Genomic DNA, 21345 nt, shown 5'->3' on the forward strand with positions numbered 1-21345 from the left:
TGTAGTATGCCTCACTAAAGCCGAACACACTTGGTAATGTACAGACAGCACCCCCACAGGAGATTTTACGTTACGCTCATTAGCAGGAGGCAGTATGACTGGAAAATTATTTCGATTTTTACAGCCCATAGTTGTTTTTATCATTACTATTGCTCTGCCCCAAATGTACGTCCAACATGTCCCACTGTCAAGTGCCAAAAAGATTCTGTTATATTTTACATTATCTCTCTTAAAAATCTAAATATGGAAGTAAGCTATATATGACAAATGAAGAGCAATAGATGACAAAATAGGAATTGTCTCAATGTTGTCTGCTCATATACTGAATGATGCAGAGTTAAGTTACTCAGGGTGCTATATCTCAGTTAATGTGAAAATACATTATAGTTTTATGATGATCTATGTACATATATGCTGGAGACTTTTAATCTGTGTGACAGACACTTCATTACTGAATCCTAACCACTACAGAGTATGTGTTTACTGTACTTAGTGGTTCAGTTATTTGTACAGATGTGACCATGGATGTTCACAGTAGACATTTTGATAATGTTTCCTCGTAACATTACGACAGATCTGTTCTATTAAAAAAACCCAGTATTCTTATTTATTTTTTCATCATTAGAGCATACTATAGAAAGATGGATGACGTGTCTCCAGCATCCTCCCACTATCCAGAGATTTAGTTAAAATATCTCGGATACCAACACTGCTATCTTGCGCATTTGGAGCCAGAATCTGCACAGTAGCAATCAGGGGATAGAGTTGTCGAGGTCCTGTCAAAACACGTGATCGACCACCACAAATCAGTTTTAGCTGTCAATTATGATGTTTTGCCCATTTTTTTGTAGCATCATTAACTAATTACAACCAAAGTTACTGAGTAAAATAGCCCTTGAAGAAACATCGGTGTGGTAGGAACTACCTAAAATAACACAAACTACCAGCCACCAGAGGGCGATCAAGAAGCTTTGGCTTCACTTTGGGGGCGCAGTCATGTCATTCGTCTTTATTTACTGTACAGTCTATAGTTGAGAGGTTGACAGCAGAAGTGGTCATTTTATTCTTTATGAATCTATTTCTACAACAACAAAATATAAAAATGTATTAAACCCTCTCAATTTTGGAGGAAAATATTTTGTAATGATTTTCTACAAAGTACACCATATATTGATGCTATTTGAAATGTGATGAGAATGCCCTTTGTGTTCTCCTGTGTAATATAAGTGCTGATCGTCAATAAGAAGGGAGAAATAAACATTCTGTTACTATTTCCAAAATAACCAGCTATCCTTGAACGCAACACCAGTGGGTGGAGTCAGTGTGGTCCAATAGGATGCAGCGGTGACGGACACGTCAGAGGTTTCCTCCATCAGACATGTCCGCCTCCGGATCCTAAACTGACAGAACTCAGCTCCACGATGGTGAGTTTAGAAGATTCATGGAGAAACTGATGAGGGAGCTGGTTCAGATGAATATGGTTCAGTGTAATAGTCTGTTTCCACTGATCCCTGTTTGCTCACCGCGTCTCCTCGGCTCCCATTCAACACTAGATATGATAATGTAGCTGCTTCTGTGTCAGGCTGCTAACTTCTCCTCTGTGGTTCCTCTGGTTCTATTTGACACTAAATAATAATAATGTAGCTGGTTCTGTGTCAGGCTGCTAACTTCTCCTCTGTGGTTCCTCTGGTTCTATTCAACACTAAATAATAATAATGTAGCTGGTTCTGTGTCAGGCTGCTAACTTCTCCTCTGTGGTTCCTCTGGTTCTATTCAACTCTAGATATGATAATGTAGCTGGTTCTGTGTCAGGCTGCTAACTTCTCTGTGGTTCCCCTGGTTCTATTCAACACTAGATATGATAATGCAGGTGATAGTCTTTAGCTGGTTCTGTGTCAGGCTGCTAACGCCTCCTCTGTGGTTCCTCAGGTTGTTCCCTCCCTCACTGGAACCATCCTCCGGCTCAGAGGGCAGCTGGAGCTCAGATGTCACCTGGACACCACAGACGGTACCGACTTGTATTTTTTTTATTTCAGGTTTCACTCCCCTCCTGTGGTTTTTTTCTTTTTCTGTAACAAATCTTTAGCTTATCTGATCCTATATGCATGTGAGGAAGTTAGTAAAGTAAAAGTACAGATACTGTGAGAGGAAATCTTGCAGGGAGCAGGAATGAAGTTTTTCACTTGGCGGATGATGTCTCCGGCTGATGAGCTCGTTTGCCATCACCTAATCTGAGCTGTCCTTACATAGATTATTAAAATTATTATTATTATTTTATATATCATAATAAACCTGTCCTGAAGGTACTGATGGGTTTTTAAAGGTTCAGGGTGTAGAATTTAGTGACATCTAGTGGTGAAGTTGCATGGTTGCAGCTGAATACCCCTCACCTCACCCTCCCCTTCCAAACATGAAAGAGAACCTGTGGTGGCCTTCAGTTGTCATAAAAACTCAAAAGGTGTTTAGTTTATCCAGTCTGGGCTACTGTAAAAAAAACAGGAAAAGAAAAAAACTATTCGTACAATTTAGATGAAACACACCAGTGAAAATCTAACTAGGATTATTTTATATTAAATTTTTGCCAGTAGATCCCTTTCACCTAAATCTTACACACTGAACCTTTAAGGTGACTGGGTCACAGATCTGCCATCAACTTGGAAAGACAACGAGATTCGAGAGCATTTGACGTGAGGGCCGTTGTTGGTGTGGATCTTCTGTAAACAAACAACAAACACATGATTTTCCTGGCGTCATGTTATGCACCCTGCATGCTCTACCCAGGCGCCATCCCTCGACTGAATATTCTGGACATTTTCCTGTTGTTGCAAACTTTTCTGACCTAGACATTCTCCTGCTGCGTTCTTCATGTGTTTAAGGCAAATGTCTGAAATCAGCTCAAGCTTTACCCTAGATTAAGTGAGGGGTCTCTAATAAAACATGAAAAACAACAACAAACTGCAAATACACAAATGTTTATGTATAGTAACTTCAGACCTTGTCTTTATCACATCATCCTGTGTTTAAATGTTCAAATGATTAACACTGTCTCTCTCTCTCTGTCCCTGTGTCAGTGTTTCGGATGCACAAGGCCATCTCAGAAACATTCGAGACCCTTCGCTCTCAGGTGAAATCTGAATCCTGCGTCCTCGCGGTCTGCGACAGCCCCGTTGTTATCTGGCCAAACAAAGCCATACATGTAACACCTGAAGTCATAACCCCAGACACGCTGTTTGAAGACGTACATCAGTGGATACAGTGAGTCAGTAACAGCTTTTGTTGATCTTGTGGACTAGTCTGTAGTTTTGTCTCTTTCTTCGTCAGCAGCACAGTCATTTCTATTTTTATTCACTGTAGGTCAGATGAGCAGGAGAGCTTTGGCAAGAAATCTGGAAAAAAGAAAGGCAGGAGAAGTTCAGCAGCGGTAAGTTTTTCTAACAGCGAGAAGGGTGTGGGAGTGCCAAGACAGAAATAGTAATAATGTCCCAATAGATCAGAAATGTTGCTGGAACACTGCAGAATATTTTTCAAGTTTTTATCACATGGACCAAAAAATATCAGCCAACTAATTTTCCACACCGTAGCTGCAGGATAATTTCAGATATTTGAAAACACCTTATCATCCTAAAGTGTATTATATTCCCCCATATTTGCATCTGTATCATGTAGAGTGTCATAAACCTTCAACTGATGATGGAGGTGACAAACCCAGGTCCCCTCTCAGCTCCCATCCTCACCAGAACAGCCCAGAAGTCCCACTTCCTGTCGGCGACTCTTCCCATGGACTGTGCTGTCTGTATAAGCTGCGACGACACGATCAGAGAGTATCTATTTTTTTACATTTTTTATCTGGATTCATACTACTGATCAAACTTTTCAAATATTCGACACCAAACATAGCACTCCTCGTTTCTCACTGTTAACAATATTTGCTCTGACGTTGCAGTGCCTGCGAGCGCCTTGTGGAAGCGCTCACTCACCAGCTATGTGAGATGGAGAAAGTGACCCTGCGGCACATGAAAGGGACGACGCTGTTGGTCCCTGAGCCGCTGCACTTTCTTCTACCGAAGCCTATTGGACTAGTGACCGTGGTTTACCCAGCAGGAGTGGCTGACGGCCAACTAGAGACACAGCGTAAGGTGAGAACCTCAGACTGAGCTTCCTTAAAATCTATAATGCACTGGCAAGCAACTTGTACATCTCCTGATATTAGAGTTCAACTCTGGTGGAGTCTATATCGCTCCAACAACATCCAGACGAGAAATGGGATACAGAAAGTCCAACATTTTTATTTATCCAGCAGCCACTGGATTAGCTTCAGCTCCAGCTTGTACTTGTAAATGAATTCTGCATGAAATTTCTGTCTCTAGGAGCTGCATCAACAGTTTGAGCTCCCCGATGACAGGCCTTATTTTAGAAGAGCCAATGCGTACCACTTTCCCAGCGAGGCCTACAGAGACGGTTACCTGCGCAACCCTCACCTGGTCCTCACACACCCTACCGTGGATGATGGGAAGGTACGGCTAATTACCATGTCGCACTCAGTTTCCTCAAGAAATGTGCATTAAATAGAAACCATAATAATGTTTTCCCTTTTTTTGAAGGTGTACTTGGTCGAGGGGATCTACAGCTATCACCACTACATGCAGGGCCGTATAGATGACAATGGCTGGGGCTGCGCTTATCGCTCCCTGCAGACCATCTGCTCCTGGTTCCAGCAGCAAGGCTTTGAAGAGCGGCCTGTGCCCACTCACAAAGAGATCCAACAGGTATATCTGTGAACTCGACCACAACACAATAGGAAATATACCTGTTTTCCTCTTGTTTGTTTTTCATTTGCATATCTGCTGGTCTCTGTTTCACAGGCTTTAGTGGACGTTGGAGACAAGCAGTCGTCCTTTGTGGGATCACGTCAGTGGATCGGATCCATAGAGGTTCAGTTGGTTCTGAACCAGCTGCTCGGAGTCACTTCCAAGATCATGTTTGTGAGGTGTGGTTACATATTAGCACCTTGTGTATGATAAAGTTCAAATGACAGCTTTTCTGACAGCTAATCTGTGTTCTTTTCAGTCAGGGGTCTGAGTTGGGATCTAAAGGCAGAGAACTGGCCAACCACTTCCTTACAGAAGGAACTCCTATCATGATCGGTGAGTTGAATGTCAGATTATTATTATTATTATAAGCATTTTGTGTTTAAATTAACCTAATCAACAAGCACATAGTTATAACTTATTGTTTACTATACATTTGGGTATATATCTTTTGTAAGATTATAATATCATCATACCTACAATTTACAGCAACAATGTAAATAGCATAATAATCTATAGACACATAATCTATGATCTGGATTTTGTTTTAAGGATCGGGTCCCCTTGAAAACTCCAAATATAAGACTGGAGCCTTCTGTGGGACCAAAATTGATTGACAGGTTATTTATTCCAGAGTCTAGACAGCATCTTAATCTGTCTAATCACCACAAGGCACATTTAGTATAGCATCTGTAAACACAGGGTGAATTATCCTCATAGCCTCAACGATCGTATGAGAAACATTGATGCTTATTTGATAAATGTAATCTTTGGGTAATGTATATTGTATATATTAAGAGATTTTAATTAACTGCTCATAAAAACAACTAATTTTCACTTAAATGCAAATACTATGTACCTGACTTAGTGAAAGAGGGGTTCTGCATTTTCAAAAGCCGATATTATGTTGTAACAATATTATTTAGTTGTGTCTAACAAGGTCAGTGGATCTTAATTCCCAGTCAGATTTAGAGGTTTGTTAACAGTTGGTGCTGTGTTGCAGGTGGGGGAGTGTTAGCTCACACTATTCTGGGTGTGACATGGAGCGAGACCACCGGGCAGATCCGCTATCTCATCTTAGATCCACATTACACAGGAGCAGAAGACCTGCAGGTTATCACAGACAAGGTAACTGTTCACGTGCATCCACAGTGGCTGTATTTTGCTCTGTGTGGAAAAAAAAACTTTTCATGTACAGTGTTGACCTTGGTGTGACTTGTATCTCCCACAGGGCTGGTGTGGATGGAAAGGACCAGACTTTTGGGATAAAACAGCGTATTATAATCTGTGTCTGCCTCAAAGGCCAAAGATCATCTGAGCTCACAGCCTGTCTCATGGACAATGTTTAATAATGGTAAAGAATATGGAAAACTTATGGAGTCACACTATATCCTGTTTGCTGTATAGGAATGTGTCCAACTTTGCAAATTCAAGTTATTTCTGATAATCATCATAATGTGCACTTCCAGTACTCGCTATTATTTAATATAAGGAAGGCTGGTGAAATACAGTATGTTCCCTAAACAGGCTTATTTTATTTTGAAGATAGATACGATGCCTCAAGTTCACAAAACCTCAAAATATTGTTGCTTTGTGTTACTGTGAACAAACCCACAATGACTGATGTAAAACATGGTCTTGACTCTTTTGTGTCTGGTTGAAGACGAGCTGAAAGACGTATGTTCCACTATTCTATTTGGCTGATTATATAAAATGATTAAACTGTACATTATATTTTCTTTCCTTTTTTAAAAATGTTTAAAAACTTGCAGATCTAAAACAATCAGCTGATTATTACTTCTGCCAAGGAGAGCAGGATCTTTAATCTTCCAATTAATGGATCTTGACGACAAATATCAGGCCCGTTTATATCAGGCCCAACAGGACTGCTTGGCCTCTGAGGTATGTGCTCTCTGAGTGCCATTCTAGTTAGATTAGTCGTCTCAATAGAATATGAATCCTAAATTATTTTTGACTGATAAAACTTATTCATAGAACAACAACTTCTGCTTCTTAAAGTTTGAAGTTTGAGTTTCTGAAAGTTAAGAAACAATACAATATATTGCTATAGTCCTATCACAGACAGCTAAATAACACATCAGCCACTGGATTTAGTTTTTTATTGATACTCACAATTACAGACTATTTTTTTATATTCATTTATAAACATGTAGAATCTATGAGATGAGATTAAATGAAGTGAAATCTATCCTCATTCTTATGCTTAGGCTCCTGTAATTTATATATGTGTGGGTGAATGAATAACAGTTAATTTAGAGTAATTCTCATTTTGCTGTAGACGTCCTAGAAACATGTGAATGTTCCACTATGACAAATACTTTGGTCGTGGAGAATCTGCTTCTGAAACCTTTGGAGCCTGATCACTGATCCCTCTGACTTTATTGGAAAACAATCACTGGCTGTAATTGAGTTTTCACAACCAGTCAGTTGTCAGAGTCAGATTTATGCTTTTCTCCTCTTACTAGCAGACATAAAAAAATGTGCACTTTATGATTTAAAAAAAAAAAATCTTTGAATGTTACACTGTCACTCTTTGTGGTTTCTTATGCATGGGTTGATTGTATGGGACTGTCGCAGTAATACCCCTATTCAATCCCCATCTCTACCCATCCTGCATTGGCATGTAAATTCGATGACAGTGACCAGACACAGGTTTATACGATAGATTCCTCCAAGGACCATTGTCCCAGGACATCGGCATTTCATCAGTGTGTGTCACTTCTAGGTCTAACTATGTTATTAGGAGGAAACCATGACAAATTGTGATTTCAGGGGACGCGCCTCCAGATAATCCCCTCCCTTGTTAATGGAGATGCACTGGAGGGAGCAGTTACTTTGGCATAATAGATCCCCATGGAAAAACTAAATGACCTCTTCTCTGTTCCTCCACAGCTTCTGTTCCTATGTATGTTTAAATAGTTTTGGTTTAGTTTTACTTTTGACTGTCAGGGCAAATCACGGCAATGTGGGGTTTTATTTTGGTCTCTCTATGAAATCACTGTTTAAAAGCCAGCTTGTGTCAATATGTTGAGGCAGACACTTGATATTTAGTCAATATATAAAAATGCATTTATATATAAAAGAAAATCAAAGAATACAACACAAACCACTCGAGAAATTGTATGTGAGATTAAATTTAATTGATATAGTTCTTGATGAAAATTCAAATTCAAAAACTGGTTTGGAGTTTTACCATCTCCCAATAATAGAATCTGTTTGATGAAAATTCTAACATTTATCCAACATATTACTCTCAAATCGTAGAAAATATACTATGTCCCGAAAATGAATTGTTTGTCCATTCGTCCCTTATAACTATTTAATATAGTTCTCGACATATATGGTTTGCATAGGGTGATAAAATAAATGATGAATCTATCAGCTACAGAACAGGGTCACTCACTACTCTGGGGTTTTTGAGTGTTAATGAGCCACTTTATATCATCAAATAGGACTTTGAGCCTCCTGAACTTTTACTTTGAAGGGCATCTGTCTCTTTTACTGTTACTGGATCTCCTTGTTCAATTTTCATTTCTCGTGTTGGATAAAGGAACAAACCATCTCTGAACAGCGCAGGTAAGTGTTGCATACTTTTATTGTATTCTGTGTTTTTTAATCGTTACTTATAATAATAATAATAATAATATAATACATTTTATTTATACAGCACCTTTCATACATAAAATGCAGCTCAAAGTGCTTTACAATAAAATCAAAGACATGAAATAAGATAGATCAATAAGAACACGTTAGGAATAAAACAAAGACTTAGGATGGAAAACAAAATTGGCAAAAGGTATAAAAATAAGTATGAATAAATAAATAAAGACAACGGTGTTCAAATATATATATAAATGCATTACAAAAAAATATAAAATATACATAAAAAATATAATATAATAACCTTCGACTGTTTATTTAGTTTATCGCTGCTGGCTGCCGCATAGCAACCGTTGCTAGGAAGTGACGTCTTGTTGTTACTAGGCGCCATGCCGCGCTCGCAGCACGAGAGACAACAAGCTCAAATCGTGGCAGAGGCAGCTCGCAGCGGCACTTCCGGTGGCAACAGAAACATTTGAGGCAGCTGTCAGTTGCCACTGCTGCCACTCCGTTTGAGGGCAACTACCGCTGTTTGTGACTTATTCCCTGAGATTTATACTTCGTTTATGAATGTTTATCAGAGTGATACTATTCTGAGCACCAAGAATCTTTATTTCTCCACTTGCTCGTTTATGTGACTGTATTTTAAATACGGCCGAATTCCCAAATAAATATTTTCTCTACTAAATATCCAGATATATTTGTTTTCATCTAAAAAAAATGTGGTTTAGTTAAACTTTAAAAGGATTACTTACAGGACCTCTCTTTTATAAATGCGCCTGCTCGGTAACAATATAGCACGTTCTGTAGCAGCATGGTCTCAGACAAAGAGCAACAATAAGTCTATTTTAAATGTTCTTATGGATGTTAGTGTATTTAACTAAGAGTCCTCGGAGAATGCCTATGAGATCCCATCATAAGGAAAGCATTTGGGCCTAGGTCAACTTATGATAGTAAATAAAACTGCTAATGGTTTATATGCAATTGCAAAGTAAAATTGTGTGAGTCTCTCTTTGCTGTGTGGTAAAACAAAACTCTGAATACATTTATTCAGACTAGAGAGAATAAGTGTAAATAGAAAGTGTGCCCGGTCCGACCGTTACTAAAAACTTTGTTCCTTTGTGGTATTTCCATCTACTTTGGTACAGTTGTAGTCAATACATTGCTACATGAGCAGTGGCATCTCTGTGCATCATTGCTACCATGGAGTTATTCACCATCTTATGTAGAATTTAAAGGTTCAGAGTGTAAGATTTAGGTGAAAGGGATCTATTGGGGGGGTGAGGTGAGGGGTGTTTAGATGCAACATGCAACTTCACCACTAGATGTCACTAAATTCTACACCCTGAACCTTTAAGGCAAGGATACAAATTTGTATTTCTCCTTTGGTTTATCACAGTTTACTCAGGCAGAGTATCAGACACTGTAAGTGATACTGAGAATACAGTCTTTAAGTTCTGACCTATCCATAGACACCAAGATGGATGGATCTGATAGATGTGGAGCTTTTGTTGATTCATTTTGAGTCCAGCCCCCACGAGAGCTAAGAAACTATCCAATACACTTTCATAAACTTATTGAATATTGTTTATCTTATTGAATAAATCACTAACAGCTTTAGTTGCTCTCAGACAGTGTCCCTGCCCCCAAACACTTGTGGCAACAGTCACAGCTGCCTCCAAACAGTGTTGCAACAAAGGCAGCTGCCTCTAAACACTGTCGCAACAGAGGCAGCTTTCTCTTAACATTGTGGAAACAAAGGCAGCTGCCTTTACATATCAGCTGCCTTTACATATCAGCGGCCGTTTCTGTTGACACCGGAAATGCCTCTACGACCTACTGCGGGCACGATTTGAGCGGAAATGCCTCGACGAGCTACCGCTGCCACGATTTGAGCTCTCCCTTACTGCTGGGGTCAGTGTGTTTCTTCTTCTCATCGTGTCTGAAGAGGCGAACAAAACCGTAACGTCAAACAGCGTCTGGCTCTCGACGTCAGCTACGATATCGCTGCCACGCCGCTAAAGTTAGCTAACCCGGTGGAGTTTAGTTAAGCTAGTTGGCTAAATACACTCATTTCAAGGTCTGAGGCTTCCCATCGTGTTTCATGGGTGCACAGCTGTGTACTGTGCGGAGGAAAGTGTCCCTGTTGACCCGGAATTCTCATTACAAGGCCTGGTCGGTCTAAATCTCCAGGTAAATATGTTTGTGATACTTTGGTTGCAGTGTCTTGTTATTCATTCAAATGAGACACAAGACCATGTCAGTGTGTTGGCAGCTTTCAGCTCCTCAATTACAAATCAATGACAGTAGTGCACCTTAGTCTCTCAAAGCTCAGGCAACGTCTCTATGTGCTTGGTTTTGTTTTAGCTACTAAAGATATGCAACTTATTTTTGAGAATATAGGCCTAGATGGTTAATATCCCTTGTTAGTATGAAGGTCTTGTGCTCAATCAAGTGACCAACTTGACCTGATGCCATACAAAACAGATCAAGTGGGAAAGTCTTCTTTCAGGAGCTTGAACCAGCAAATTATTTGCATTTGTTCTTGAAAGGTGAATCAAACGATTGTTGAGTTATTCAAATATTTGCCGATTACTCTTTTAAAGAGTTGCATCCACAACCGAACACCAACAAACCTAGTGACAAAACAGGAAATAAATCACACACATATAAAGTGAATTTACTCTGCCTGTAACAAAGCAAGCTTATCCTTCATAAAAATATATTATAAATAATATGCTAAACTTAAATCGTCAAATCAAGCCAACTCCCACTGACCTTGTATTATTTTAAAACTAAAGCTTATACATAAATATAGATAATTATTATAAGTTATTTACCCTTAAAACTATATTTATTTTCTATCGATGAGTTTAACAGTTATAAATCATTTAAGCTTTAACGTGCAATCCATCTGACGCAGGTTGAAAACTGTAGACTGATACTTCACATGTCGTGAACAATAATTTAGACTTTTTTTTATTTTGGATTGATTTCAAAACAAGCAAGTTTTTGGAGTTGGCTAAATAATTTTTATGTTGTGTGGATGAAATGAAAGACCACTATGGTAAGCTGTATTATGAAGTAAAGGTAATGTTTTGTAAATGGCCTATATCATGTAAAACTGTTGTTCTTTAATCTATAATTGACCTCATCCTCACGCTATCCGACAGGTTCAGTGGGTTGGAGCAGACGAGTCATGCTCACCTCCAGTGAAGTTGAAGATGAGGTGGATCATTCATTTTTCGACAGTGATAATGACGACGGTAGCGTCAGCAGAGAAGGAGGGGAAACGAGGGAGAATCCACCAGTGCAAGAGAAGCTTCAAGCAAAACAGACTGAAAAAGCAAATAATGGTTTGTCCCAGAGGACTTATGGGACAAAAAAACACCTGCAGAAAATTAACAACAACAGAAGCAGTGGGGGAAGTAAAGAGAACAGCCATCTGTCAAAGGAAGAAAATAACCGAAGGGTTTCTAACGTATCATCTGTAGCCTCTGTGTCAGATAAAGGCATCAGTGACAGCAGTGATAGTGAGGAAGATTACAATGTGCTCTCTAAAAGACCCAATAAGACATTCATGTCTTTGTTGGATGAGGTAAAGGATAGGGACATGTACAACCAGAGTCCAGATGAGACTGAAGAAGAAGCATCGGGATCCAATGCCAAACCCTTGAAATGGAGAAATACACAATCTTCTAAAAAACTGACAAGAAAATTGCCTAGCCAAATTCCATCCCCCTCTTCAGCCGAGGAAGCAGACTCAGAGAGCGGCTCTAGCTGTAGTTGTAGAAGGTCCTCCACCCCTCACAAACCCATGAAGTCGTCTTTATCCCCTCGAGAGAGACAGTCCACAGAGGGCGGGGCAGGATCTCGGGACATGACCACCAGCTGTGCAGAGGAGTCGGATGATACAGTGACAGATGTGAGCCCCCTCTCCTCTCCTGACATCAGCCCTCTGCAGTCGTTGGACCTGAACCACACAGAGCCAGAGGAGCAAAGCTCGAAAGAGCAGCAGCAGGAGAGTGTGCCCTCCAGTGGCCTCAGCGATACATGTCAGTACGAGGACTCAGATCAGGATGTGGATGAGTGTAAGTTAAGAAACAAAAATTATCACAAATTATTTTGTGAGAATGTTTGTTGATTTATTTAGCTGGGACAATGCACAGTAAAAGGCATAAAAGTAAATGCCTCAGATTAAGTTGAATCACTTTTGAGACAAATTAAAGACCATTTAAACATTGCATAAAAAACAGTAACTCTGTTAAAGAAAATGAAAATACTTAAACCATTCTCCTTTGCATCAATCAGGCTCCCTCAGTTCAGATAGTCAACTTGGAGGTGGACTGGTCGTCTGCTATCCTGGACAGAAAAACAGGAAGAACTTCTCATTCAACAACATCGATGTCCGGCGCATAGATCAGGAGAACCAGCGACTGCTTCGGGCGCTGTCACGCCTTTCTGCAGAGCCCAGACCACAGAGTGCGGCGAAGAAGAAAACCAAGAAAGGCAGCAACTCGCCTGCCATTCGCCTTAATTACAGCGCAGTTAACAGGCAGCGGGATCAGAAACGGATCGAGAGAGAGAATCTGGTGAGTGAGATTGATCCGTGTAAATGACCAATGATTTATTAGAATAAGGTTCAGTGGGATCATCAGCACACATCAGTTGTAGCATCTGATCCATGGAAGGTAGTAGAGAAGATGTGATTTTTGTATCTAGCTCTGATATCAAATCTGAGGTCAGTGTGGAAAAACACTATTAATAGAGTCAAAATCTCACCCTTTGCAAATAGCATGTATTCCTGTCTCTCTCTCCAATACAACACATTGCATACTCATCACTGTGAACTATATGAAAAATTGGGCTGGCCCTCAAACACAACAAGAAGAGATCTAAATTCTATCTTTGCAACGTATGGGATGAATTCCAGAGGGTTTTTTGTCGTATTGTCAAAACTGATTTATTATGGTAACTTTTACCATAAAATCTGCAGTATGTCTCTGATTGTCTTGTCCTGTTTGCCATATCTGGCTGTGTTTGTTTTTCCTTGTCCTCTGCTCTTCTCTGGTCTTTCTTGCAAAAGAGATCTAGATCTCAATGTGATTATTTAATAAAAGAAAAGTAATATCATCCTAATATATGGGGCGACTGTGGCTCAGGAGGTAGTGAGGCTCGTCCACTAGCCACAGTGTCGGGTGTTTGATCCCCAGCACCTCCAGCTGTGCTCCATATAGAAACGACTGCTGTAAAGCGGTTTGTGTGGTTGATAAGACTGGAGAGGTGTTATATAAATACAGTCCATTTACCACAATGAAACAATTGCAAATTGCCCAAATATCATAGAATATAAGGTGGTTAAGTATAACATGAAAAGATAGTTAAAGATAGGTCAAGTTTAGTTTGTGATATGTGTCACTATAGTGAAAAAAAATACATATATGGAACTTCAATAAAAAATATACATAATTTCCCTCCAAAAATTTTAAACATAAATGCAAATCTTTTCTGCATTGTTAATATCGTTGTAAACATGATAATGATCATTGGAAACGAATACGTTCGACTATATGTTCAAGGATACTAGATGTAGAGTGTCACCCCTGAAAGCAGACACGGATGGACGGAGACAGACGGCAGCAGGTGGCGGGCTCGCCACAGAGTGACATTAACAGACAGTTCAGCGTCTGCAGCTGCAGCCTCTCTCCTCCTATATTCACTCTGCTTGACCACGCAGTCATAAAACCACAGGTTCAGACCAGTAGCAGTTTTAATTCAGCAAGTTATTTTTGGAGTAGCCATTTTTTTTTACTGTTTCTAAGTGAAAACAGGGGAAACTCTTCCTTCTTTTCTTTTATTGTCACTAATGTTCGTCATTTTTACTGATTAGACAATTAATACTTATTGCTTTGGTATAGAGGAATAAGTTCCAGTCATTATCAGGACAAACTGTTCTTCCTCCTGATTCTCTCTACGTCGTGCATTTCGCCTTCTCTATTCTTAGAGTGAAGTAACTGAATCTGCCGGGTGATGAGTGTGTCCACCCAACACATCATACATGTGTCCTGCACAAGTAGAACTAGTTGTGCACTTTCAAGATTGGTCAGTTGCACAAAGTACTTAATTTTCTAATGTAGAGGGGAGAGATTTGAATTATTCACACAGTGGAGAAATCCGTAGGTGACGAGTCTGCCTGCAGTGACTGTAAAATCCAGCAGATCTTTGGAGAATATGTGAACTTCAGTACTGGAGCTTTTTTCGCTGGTTGCATTGCTTCATATAGAGTTTTTGCCTACTGGTGGATTTCTGCACAGCACAACATGCATGTGGGAGTGTGAATGCATGTATGACATTTAGCCACTTGCCTACACTGTTTTTGTTTCATGTTGTTTGTGCTGCGAAGTTTTTCTATTCACCTAATTTGATTGTGATTCGTACGATAGGGTTACTTTGTGCTTAATTTTATTAGAAATGATAAAGATGCTTTTTAAAGGATAAAATAAATGGGTTATACATTTTGGGTCAGTGTATATATACAGTAAATCATGATCCGTTTGCTAGAAAGCATCATCATTCATATCATACTCCTGCTTGTGAGTCTTACTTCTTATTTAGGTTTTGTGGCTGAAGTCAGACATAATAACACATAGCCAGAGATAAGAAGTCCTTTAATTATGAGCATATATGGCAATGATCAAACGTTTAAGCCACTAACTAAATTTAAAGTAGGAATGCTTTCAAAAATATTCTGATGAATATTTTTCAAATCATAATATTTGGTGTGACCCTTTTAAAACAGCATGCCTTCTCCTCGGTATACTTGACAAGTAGCTTCCTCCATCTTGGAGAACTCGTCACGGTTCTGTCGATTTAGTCTCAGTGTTTTCTGTCTCCTCATGTGATCCCAGACTGGCTCCATGAAGTTGAGATCAGCGCTCTGTGGGGGGGGCCAATAGCATCTGTTTCAGGAGTCTGACTGTGTGTTTGTAGTCGTTGTTATGCTGCAGAATGAATTGGGAACAATCAGATGATTCCACTGCATGATGGATAAGTGTCTAAACATCTAAGTGCTCAACACCTTCGCACAGGTAGAGCACTTTATGTTCAACCGACCTCCTGTAAACATATTCCCTCATCTACCAGAGTCAGATTACCTGAAAGTCTTAAATTAAACATGATGGCTTTAACAATGTATCGAAACTGACAATTTCAAGACATTGGCATAGGTAGTTTGATTTATTTAGTGGTACGAGAAGATATATCTTAGAATGGATTCTCAAAATGTGTGAAATGAATGTGTTCCTTGCAGGTTTTTCTGAAGCGACTGGAGTCTGCCAAGCCTTCATCTGGTATGAAGCGCTCAGAGCAACTGGCAGATTACCAGCGACTAGAATCATATTTGGGAGGTCCTGTATACCCAATGTGGCCCTCTTCAAAGAAAGACAGGTCCTCCTGCGGAACAAACTCAGGCAAGTTATTTGTTTCTACTTCTGACGATGTTATTGTGTCAAAATACAATTGGCAACTGGATACCTGCTCATACAGGGTCTTCAACTACACATGACTGTTTATAAAAACAAGCATTTCTTGTCCATCTCTCCTCCATTTACATATTTCATATGTACGACTGAACCAGGAGGGTCAGGAGATGTGGATTTTCACTTTTAGACAATCCCACTCTTGAGGTAACTTCACAGCATCTTACCACCTGACTGCACAACCCTCACAGAGGGTTATCGTTCTTCAAAGGCAGGTTCACAGGGAGTCATTGACCTCAGACCTTGTATTAATATCTGTCCTGAGTGATCTGATCTCATGTGGTCAGCGCTAAGTTCAGGTGTGAACAGGGCCGTTTTGTAGTAGCCTGTGGGTGTTTGAATCTGATGGTTTAATTAAGACGGGCAAAGAGAATCAGCTTGTGTCACGGTGCTGCTGCCTTCAGTTACATTTTATTGTTGATTAAAATAACTATAGGAGTTTATGGGATAATATTAAGGGCTGATTTTTTTGCATCTTTATAGCCTTATCGTGTAAAACTGCAAAGTAGAATAAAAGCTGCTCAATGGCAATTTGATGTGTGCTTGTGTGTGGGTTTTTACCTGCACTGTGCTATGAAATTAAAAATTTAAAAATGTTTGGTATTTCCTTTAAGCATGTATTGATAAGTGTCTTTCTTTTGTGCAGTGGGTCCCAGGTCTGCTAGTTCCACCAACCACAGCTCCAGAGCAGTTTCCACCACCACAGACTCCGGCAGCACGCCTGCACCCACGTCAAACAAACGGTGCAGCAACCAAAGCCGTTTTCAGACATGAACTCCAGAGTTTCTCTTTTAAATATGAAGAACGCAGCAGGAGTTTCCCTGGTCCCCGGATCATCGTCGTTGGTGTCTTCCTTGTGTACAGCATTGCTTTTTCATACTGAGATATTTGATGTTTTGTTTGTTTTTTGTCATCTTTGCGTCGATGGAGGTTAGAAACATCATCAATGTGCCCACTCGCTCGCAGTGAATCATCCAGAGAACCTCCTGCTGTTCTCGCTCGTGGGCTCACTGGAACATTATCTGGGGATTTTCCCGCCAGGAGAAACTCCCTAGAACATACAGCCCCTCCAGAGAATGTCAGGAGATTCTCTGGAGTTCTGTTCGTGTTTGAATGCAGTTTAAGAAGCATGTTGCTGGATACCTTAATTCAAGTTCAGCATTATAAAGAAGGTGGAATTTTTTTCTGCTCTTTGATGCTGAAATATAGCCAACGATGCTCTCTCATTATACACTCTAATAGTTCAACTGTGGCTTCTCAATACTGTGGTAAGATCACTGGGTGCATTTCTGTAGAAAATATTGCCTTTACATCAACTGCTATTATAAATTATGCATTACAAAAATAGCACAATAAATTAATTTATTATATCAGTAAGTAAGTGACATTTTGGTTTATTTCTGCAATTTCTCACATTTGTTCAAATTCTAATGTGCTATAGAATTATAAACAAAATGAAAAGGTTATAGGGAAGTTAATATTTGTTGTTATTAATATATTGTTGCTTATAAAATAAAAAGGCTGCTACTTCCATTAGTAAGCAGTGTGTTATTTACATCTTGGAGAATGGTGGCTCTTAAGTAGGTGTCTAACATTCTCGTGACCAATTGCCAGAAAACCGAAGAGGATTTTTAATGGATACTTGGTTTGAACAGATTGTTAGAGGTGAAAATCAGGGCGCAGGCGTCGTCCTTCGGTTTAAAGATGTTTTCATGATCTTCATACAGATATTGGGTTTATACTGACATAGTAGTAACAGCATCAAGACCCACAGTATACGACTAGAATCCAAAATCTAAGAAAGACGGCTACCCATATTGTATATTTCAAAGGATTTTTGACAAATGTACCTTTTAAATTGCGTTTTAAAAAACACTATAATATAGTATATTTATCTTATTCATTCTAGATTATATTTCAGTGGTATTTGTATTTCTTGCTACATTTTCCCCTTGTGCTGCCACTAACTTAAGAGCTGCTGTGTCAACTTTGAATTTGCTCCACACAGGTTAAATACAGGTACATCTTACATCATCCATCATTTTAGGATGAAGATTAAGGAGGAATTTTGCAGCTTTAGTTTCAGGGTCCTGTTATTGTACCTGCTCACTCACTTTAATGGTGACATGACTGGGACTCTTGAATAGAACAGAGCCATCAGTAATGTTAACTGTGTTTTACTGTGACAAGTCTAGTTAACAGCAGATGACATGTTGGCGTGACAACAGAACATGTGTTGGAAAAAGACTGGACCATTGAATAATACATTTTTATTCTTAATAAAATAGTGTATGAGGTTGGATACATGGGTCAGAGTGGTCACAACACAATATTACATGGCCTCAGCAACTGCTTCACAAACTGACTAACATGAGGAGCATATGGCGGGTAGTGACCGGTGGTTGATTGGACATGTGATGATGCACAGGATAGATGGGATATATACAGAGGGAGGCATGTTAAACCCAGGTCAAATGCACCTTTCCTCCCAGGGCTGCTGCAGAGGAACACGTATCCACATTGTAATTCACCACAAGCTGTTATCGCCCGATCACAAGATTTAAGACTCAAACAAAGAGAAGGTTTCCTTCGGCACTCGGAGATGAGAGAGTTTATTATGTGTACTTCTTGATCTCGTCATACAGCACCAGCACAAAGGCACCCCCCATGCCTCTGATCACGTTGGACCAGGCACCCTTGAAGAAGGCCTTTGATCCCTCGTCCTTAATGATCTTCCTCCAGCAGTCCATTGTGCCCGTGTACATGATGTCAGCTGTGGAAATTGAGACAGAGTTAGTGATGCGTACATGCAATGGATGCCTGCGTAAAAATGCAACAAACGGATAGAATTCCTCAGATAAAGGACATGAGTGACGCTCACCTCCTTTGCGTCCAGACTGCATCATCATGCGACGTCTGACGGTGTCGAAGGGGTATGAGATGATACCAGCTGCAGCAGTGACAGTCTGGGCGATCATCCAGGTGATGACGATGTGCGTGTTCTTTGGATCTGGCAGCATGCCTGCACGAGGGAAGAGTGAAGACACTCGCTCATTACTGGAAAACACACATACACAGATGTTGAAAACATGTTAAAGGTCAGGTCGGACAGATGTGCGCACCTTTGGCTGTGTCGAAGCATCCAAAGTAGGCCGCTCTGTAGATGATGATGCCCTGAACTGACACGTTGAAGCCGAGGTAAAGACCCTTGAAGCCATCGCTCTTGAAGACTTTGGAGAGGCAGTTGCCGAGACCGGAGAACTCTCTCTCTGCTGTGCCCTTGCCGATGTCGGCGGCGAGTCTTGTTCTGGCGAAGTCCAGAGGGTAGACGAAGCAGAGCGAAGTGGCACCAGCTGCGCCACCGGATGCCAGGTTACCAGCGAAGTAGCGCCAGAACTGTGTTTTTTGATCCACTCCACCGAGGAAGACCTTCTTGTACTTGTCCTTGAAGGCGAAGTTGAGGGCTTGGGTGGGGAAGTAACGGATCACGTTGGCCAGGTTGCCTCTCCAGAAGGAAATGAAGCCCTGCTCCTTTGGGATCCTGGCCACACAGTCCATGATGCCTTTGTACTGCATCTCTGCGGTGATCTGTCTGCTGGCATGCTGGACCTGCAAGCAGAGACAATAAAAGATCATTTATTTATTTTTTAAAGTGCATACCAAGGGGAAATTAATATTATATAGTTAAATGTTGTGCAAATGAACTATGTCATGCCTTATTCCCTATTAACGATATAATATATGCTCATATGTTTTATTTCACTGTTGATAACTTATTATTTTTACATAATATTAGTCGGTGTTTCTTATTCTCTATTCAGGCATCATATGCTGTAGTGGTGGCAGCGGCCTCCAGGCTCTTCTCCTGTCACTTGAGATTCTGCTCTGTATTGGATTACTTACTCCAAGTTAAATTTAGCAATTCAATTTCTCTGAATATGACTGCGGTCATCTGTGAAAGTGGAGCAACAATTAACTTTATAAACAGATAGCAACGTAAATTATTGATATTGAATCACATATCAAGGACTTGCAATGTTGCTGCTATGACGAGGATGGTCACATATCAAGGACTTGATATGTGACCATCCTCGTCATAGCAGCAACATTGCAAAGTCCGGTGCGTAAAACCATCTCCACATTGACGCAAGAGCTCTCACGTGCCCCTTGACATTACGCACCGGATCAAATGAACCCAATTCACGCACGACTACACTTTGCTTCTATTAAAAGAAATTCCGTTTGTACAATTTGATGTTAGGTTTATCAGTTATCCAACATTTACGCATGCTTTACGCACAAGACATTCAACACGTGGCCACGCTGTGGGCAACAGTTGGATCAATTATTTTACCTGCAGCAACAACTTGACTCTCTCGATAGGAGCGACAGCAGTTTTGGAGATGGCAGCGGCGACACCACCGGCCAAAAAGTCCTTCATGAAACTGACCACCGCGTCCGACATGGTTGGATGTTTCTGGTGCAAACTCGAGACCCTTGACTTTTCCAAACCTCACACTGGTCCTCAAGGAAACCCAACGCCCCTTCAAGTGGACGAGGCTCCTCCATCTGCCCTAATATATCCGCGCCATTTATCGCGAGAATTTTGAGTGATGGATTTGGATTGTGTCAAACGGAAAAACGAGGTTGGATAAATATCCGAGGTCGAAGGTTAAGACCTGCGCCATATTCGTGCCCATTGCCAAGTCTGAGCAGGGGACGTTTAAAGGGCACAATCAGTGAAATGGGATTAGAATGAAAGTAAGGATTTATTTCAATGTGTTTCTTTATTAATCTAATCTTATTCTCATCATGGTAATAACGTAGTTTGCCTTCAACCCATTGGAGAGCAACTTGTCAGCCACAAACCAGACAGTGGGGACAAGTGAGTTTCCAAAATACTCAAAATGAAACAAGGACTTATTGAAGTGAATCTAAAGAGGGAATCAAACGAGGTTTCAATTCTGAATCTACACAGTTTAACCCATTTAAACATTTCACAGCATAACAGACCCATAAATAGAGATTTCCTTCCTATCAATATTTTCGTATGACAACATGTATCAAAAATAAAGCAGATTAAATGTTAAACAGTTAGGAAAATTCTTCACTTCGGGCTGAAACACAACATTTTGATTCTGGGTCAGAAGTAAGTGGACGTGAAGGAGTTTTTCAAAAATGAAATCAAGTATTAATCATTGAGCTGAACCAACATCTTTTACTTTGTCTTATTGTCATTTACTTTATTTCAGGCTGACTCTTTCCAGCAAACTGACTTTTTTTTGCTGCCCATTCATTTTTGGCACCTGTTGAAAACCTGCGTCATTCAGCAGATGGTTAGAAAGAGGAGGAACGGAAGAGAGTGTTTGCCTTTCAAA

General features: G+C 40.2%; 3 protein-coding genes across 4 annotated transcripts; 2 read left to right on the forward strand and 1 right to left on the reverse strand.

Moving 5' to 3' along the window:
* Nucleotides 1–1297: 1297 nt before the first annotated feature.
* Nucleotides 1298–6535, forward strand: ufsp2 (ufm1-specific peptidase 2). The gene is made up of 12 exons (XM_035145062.2): nucleotides 1298–1424; nucleotides 1930–2008; nucleotides 3072–3255; nucleotides 3355–3421; nucleotides 3667–3821; nucleotides 3944–4136; nucleotides 4368–4514; nucleotides 4602–4766; nucleotides 4863–4987; nucleotides 5068–5144; nucleotides 5812–5936; nucleotides 6040–6535. Exons 1-12 carry the CDS (start codon nucleotides 1422–1424, stop codon nucleotides 6124–6126), a joined length of 1407 nt encoding a protein of 468 aa, XP_035000953.2. The 5' UTR covers nucleotides 1298–1421; the 3' UTR covers nucleotides 6127–6535.
* Nucleotides 6536–10102: 3567 nt separating this feature from the next.
* Nucleotides 10103–17498, forward strand: cfap97 (cilia and flagella associated protein 97). Of its 2 annotated transcripts, XM_035174403.2 has the most exons (6): nucleotides 10103–10622; nucleotides 11603–12520; nucleotides 12741–13021; nucleotides 15739–15898; nucleotides 16066–16114; nucleotides 16614–16739. In XM_035174403.2, exons 2-5 carry the CDS (start codon nucleotides 11629–11631, stop codon nucleotides 16095–16097), a joined length of 1365 nt encoding a protein of 454 aa, XP_035030294.2. In that variant the 5' UTR covers nucleotides 10103–10622; nucleotides 11603–11628; the 3' UTR covers nucleotides 16098–16114; nucleotides 16614–16739. The 2 variants fall into 2 exon arrangements, with proteins under 2 accessions (XP_035030294.2, XP_035030285.2); XM_035174394.2 differs by lacking the exon at nucleotides 16066–16114 and having other exon boundaries at nucleotides 10107–10622; nucleotides 16614–17498.
* Nucleotides 17499–18222: 724 nt separating this feature from the next.
* On the reverse strand, nucleotides 18223–20526 carry slc25a4 (solute carrier family 25 member 4). Its single transcript, XM_035174415.2, has 4 exons — nucleotides 20322–20526; nucleotides 19090–19576; nucleotides 18849–18989; nucleotides 18223–18740 (listed from the first exon to the last, which is right to left on the reverse strand). The coding sequence occupies exons 1-4, from the start codon at nucleotides 20430–20432 to the stop codon at nucleotides 18583–18585; spliced, it is 897 nt and encodes a 298-aa protein (XP_035030306.1). The 5' UTR covers nucleotides 20433–20526; the 3' UTR covers nucleotides 18223–18582.
* Nucleotides 20527–21345: the final 819 nt, after the last annotated feature.

This window comes from Hippoglossus stenolepis, chromosome 2, assembly GCF_022539355.2.
Source record: "Hippoglossus stenolepis isolate QCI-W04-F060 chromosome 2, HSTE1.2, whole genome shotgun sequence".
NCBI lineage: Eukaryota > Metazoa > Chordata > Actinopteri > Pleuronectiformes > Pleuronectidae > Hippoglossus > Hippoglossus stenolepis.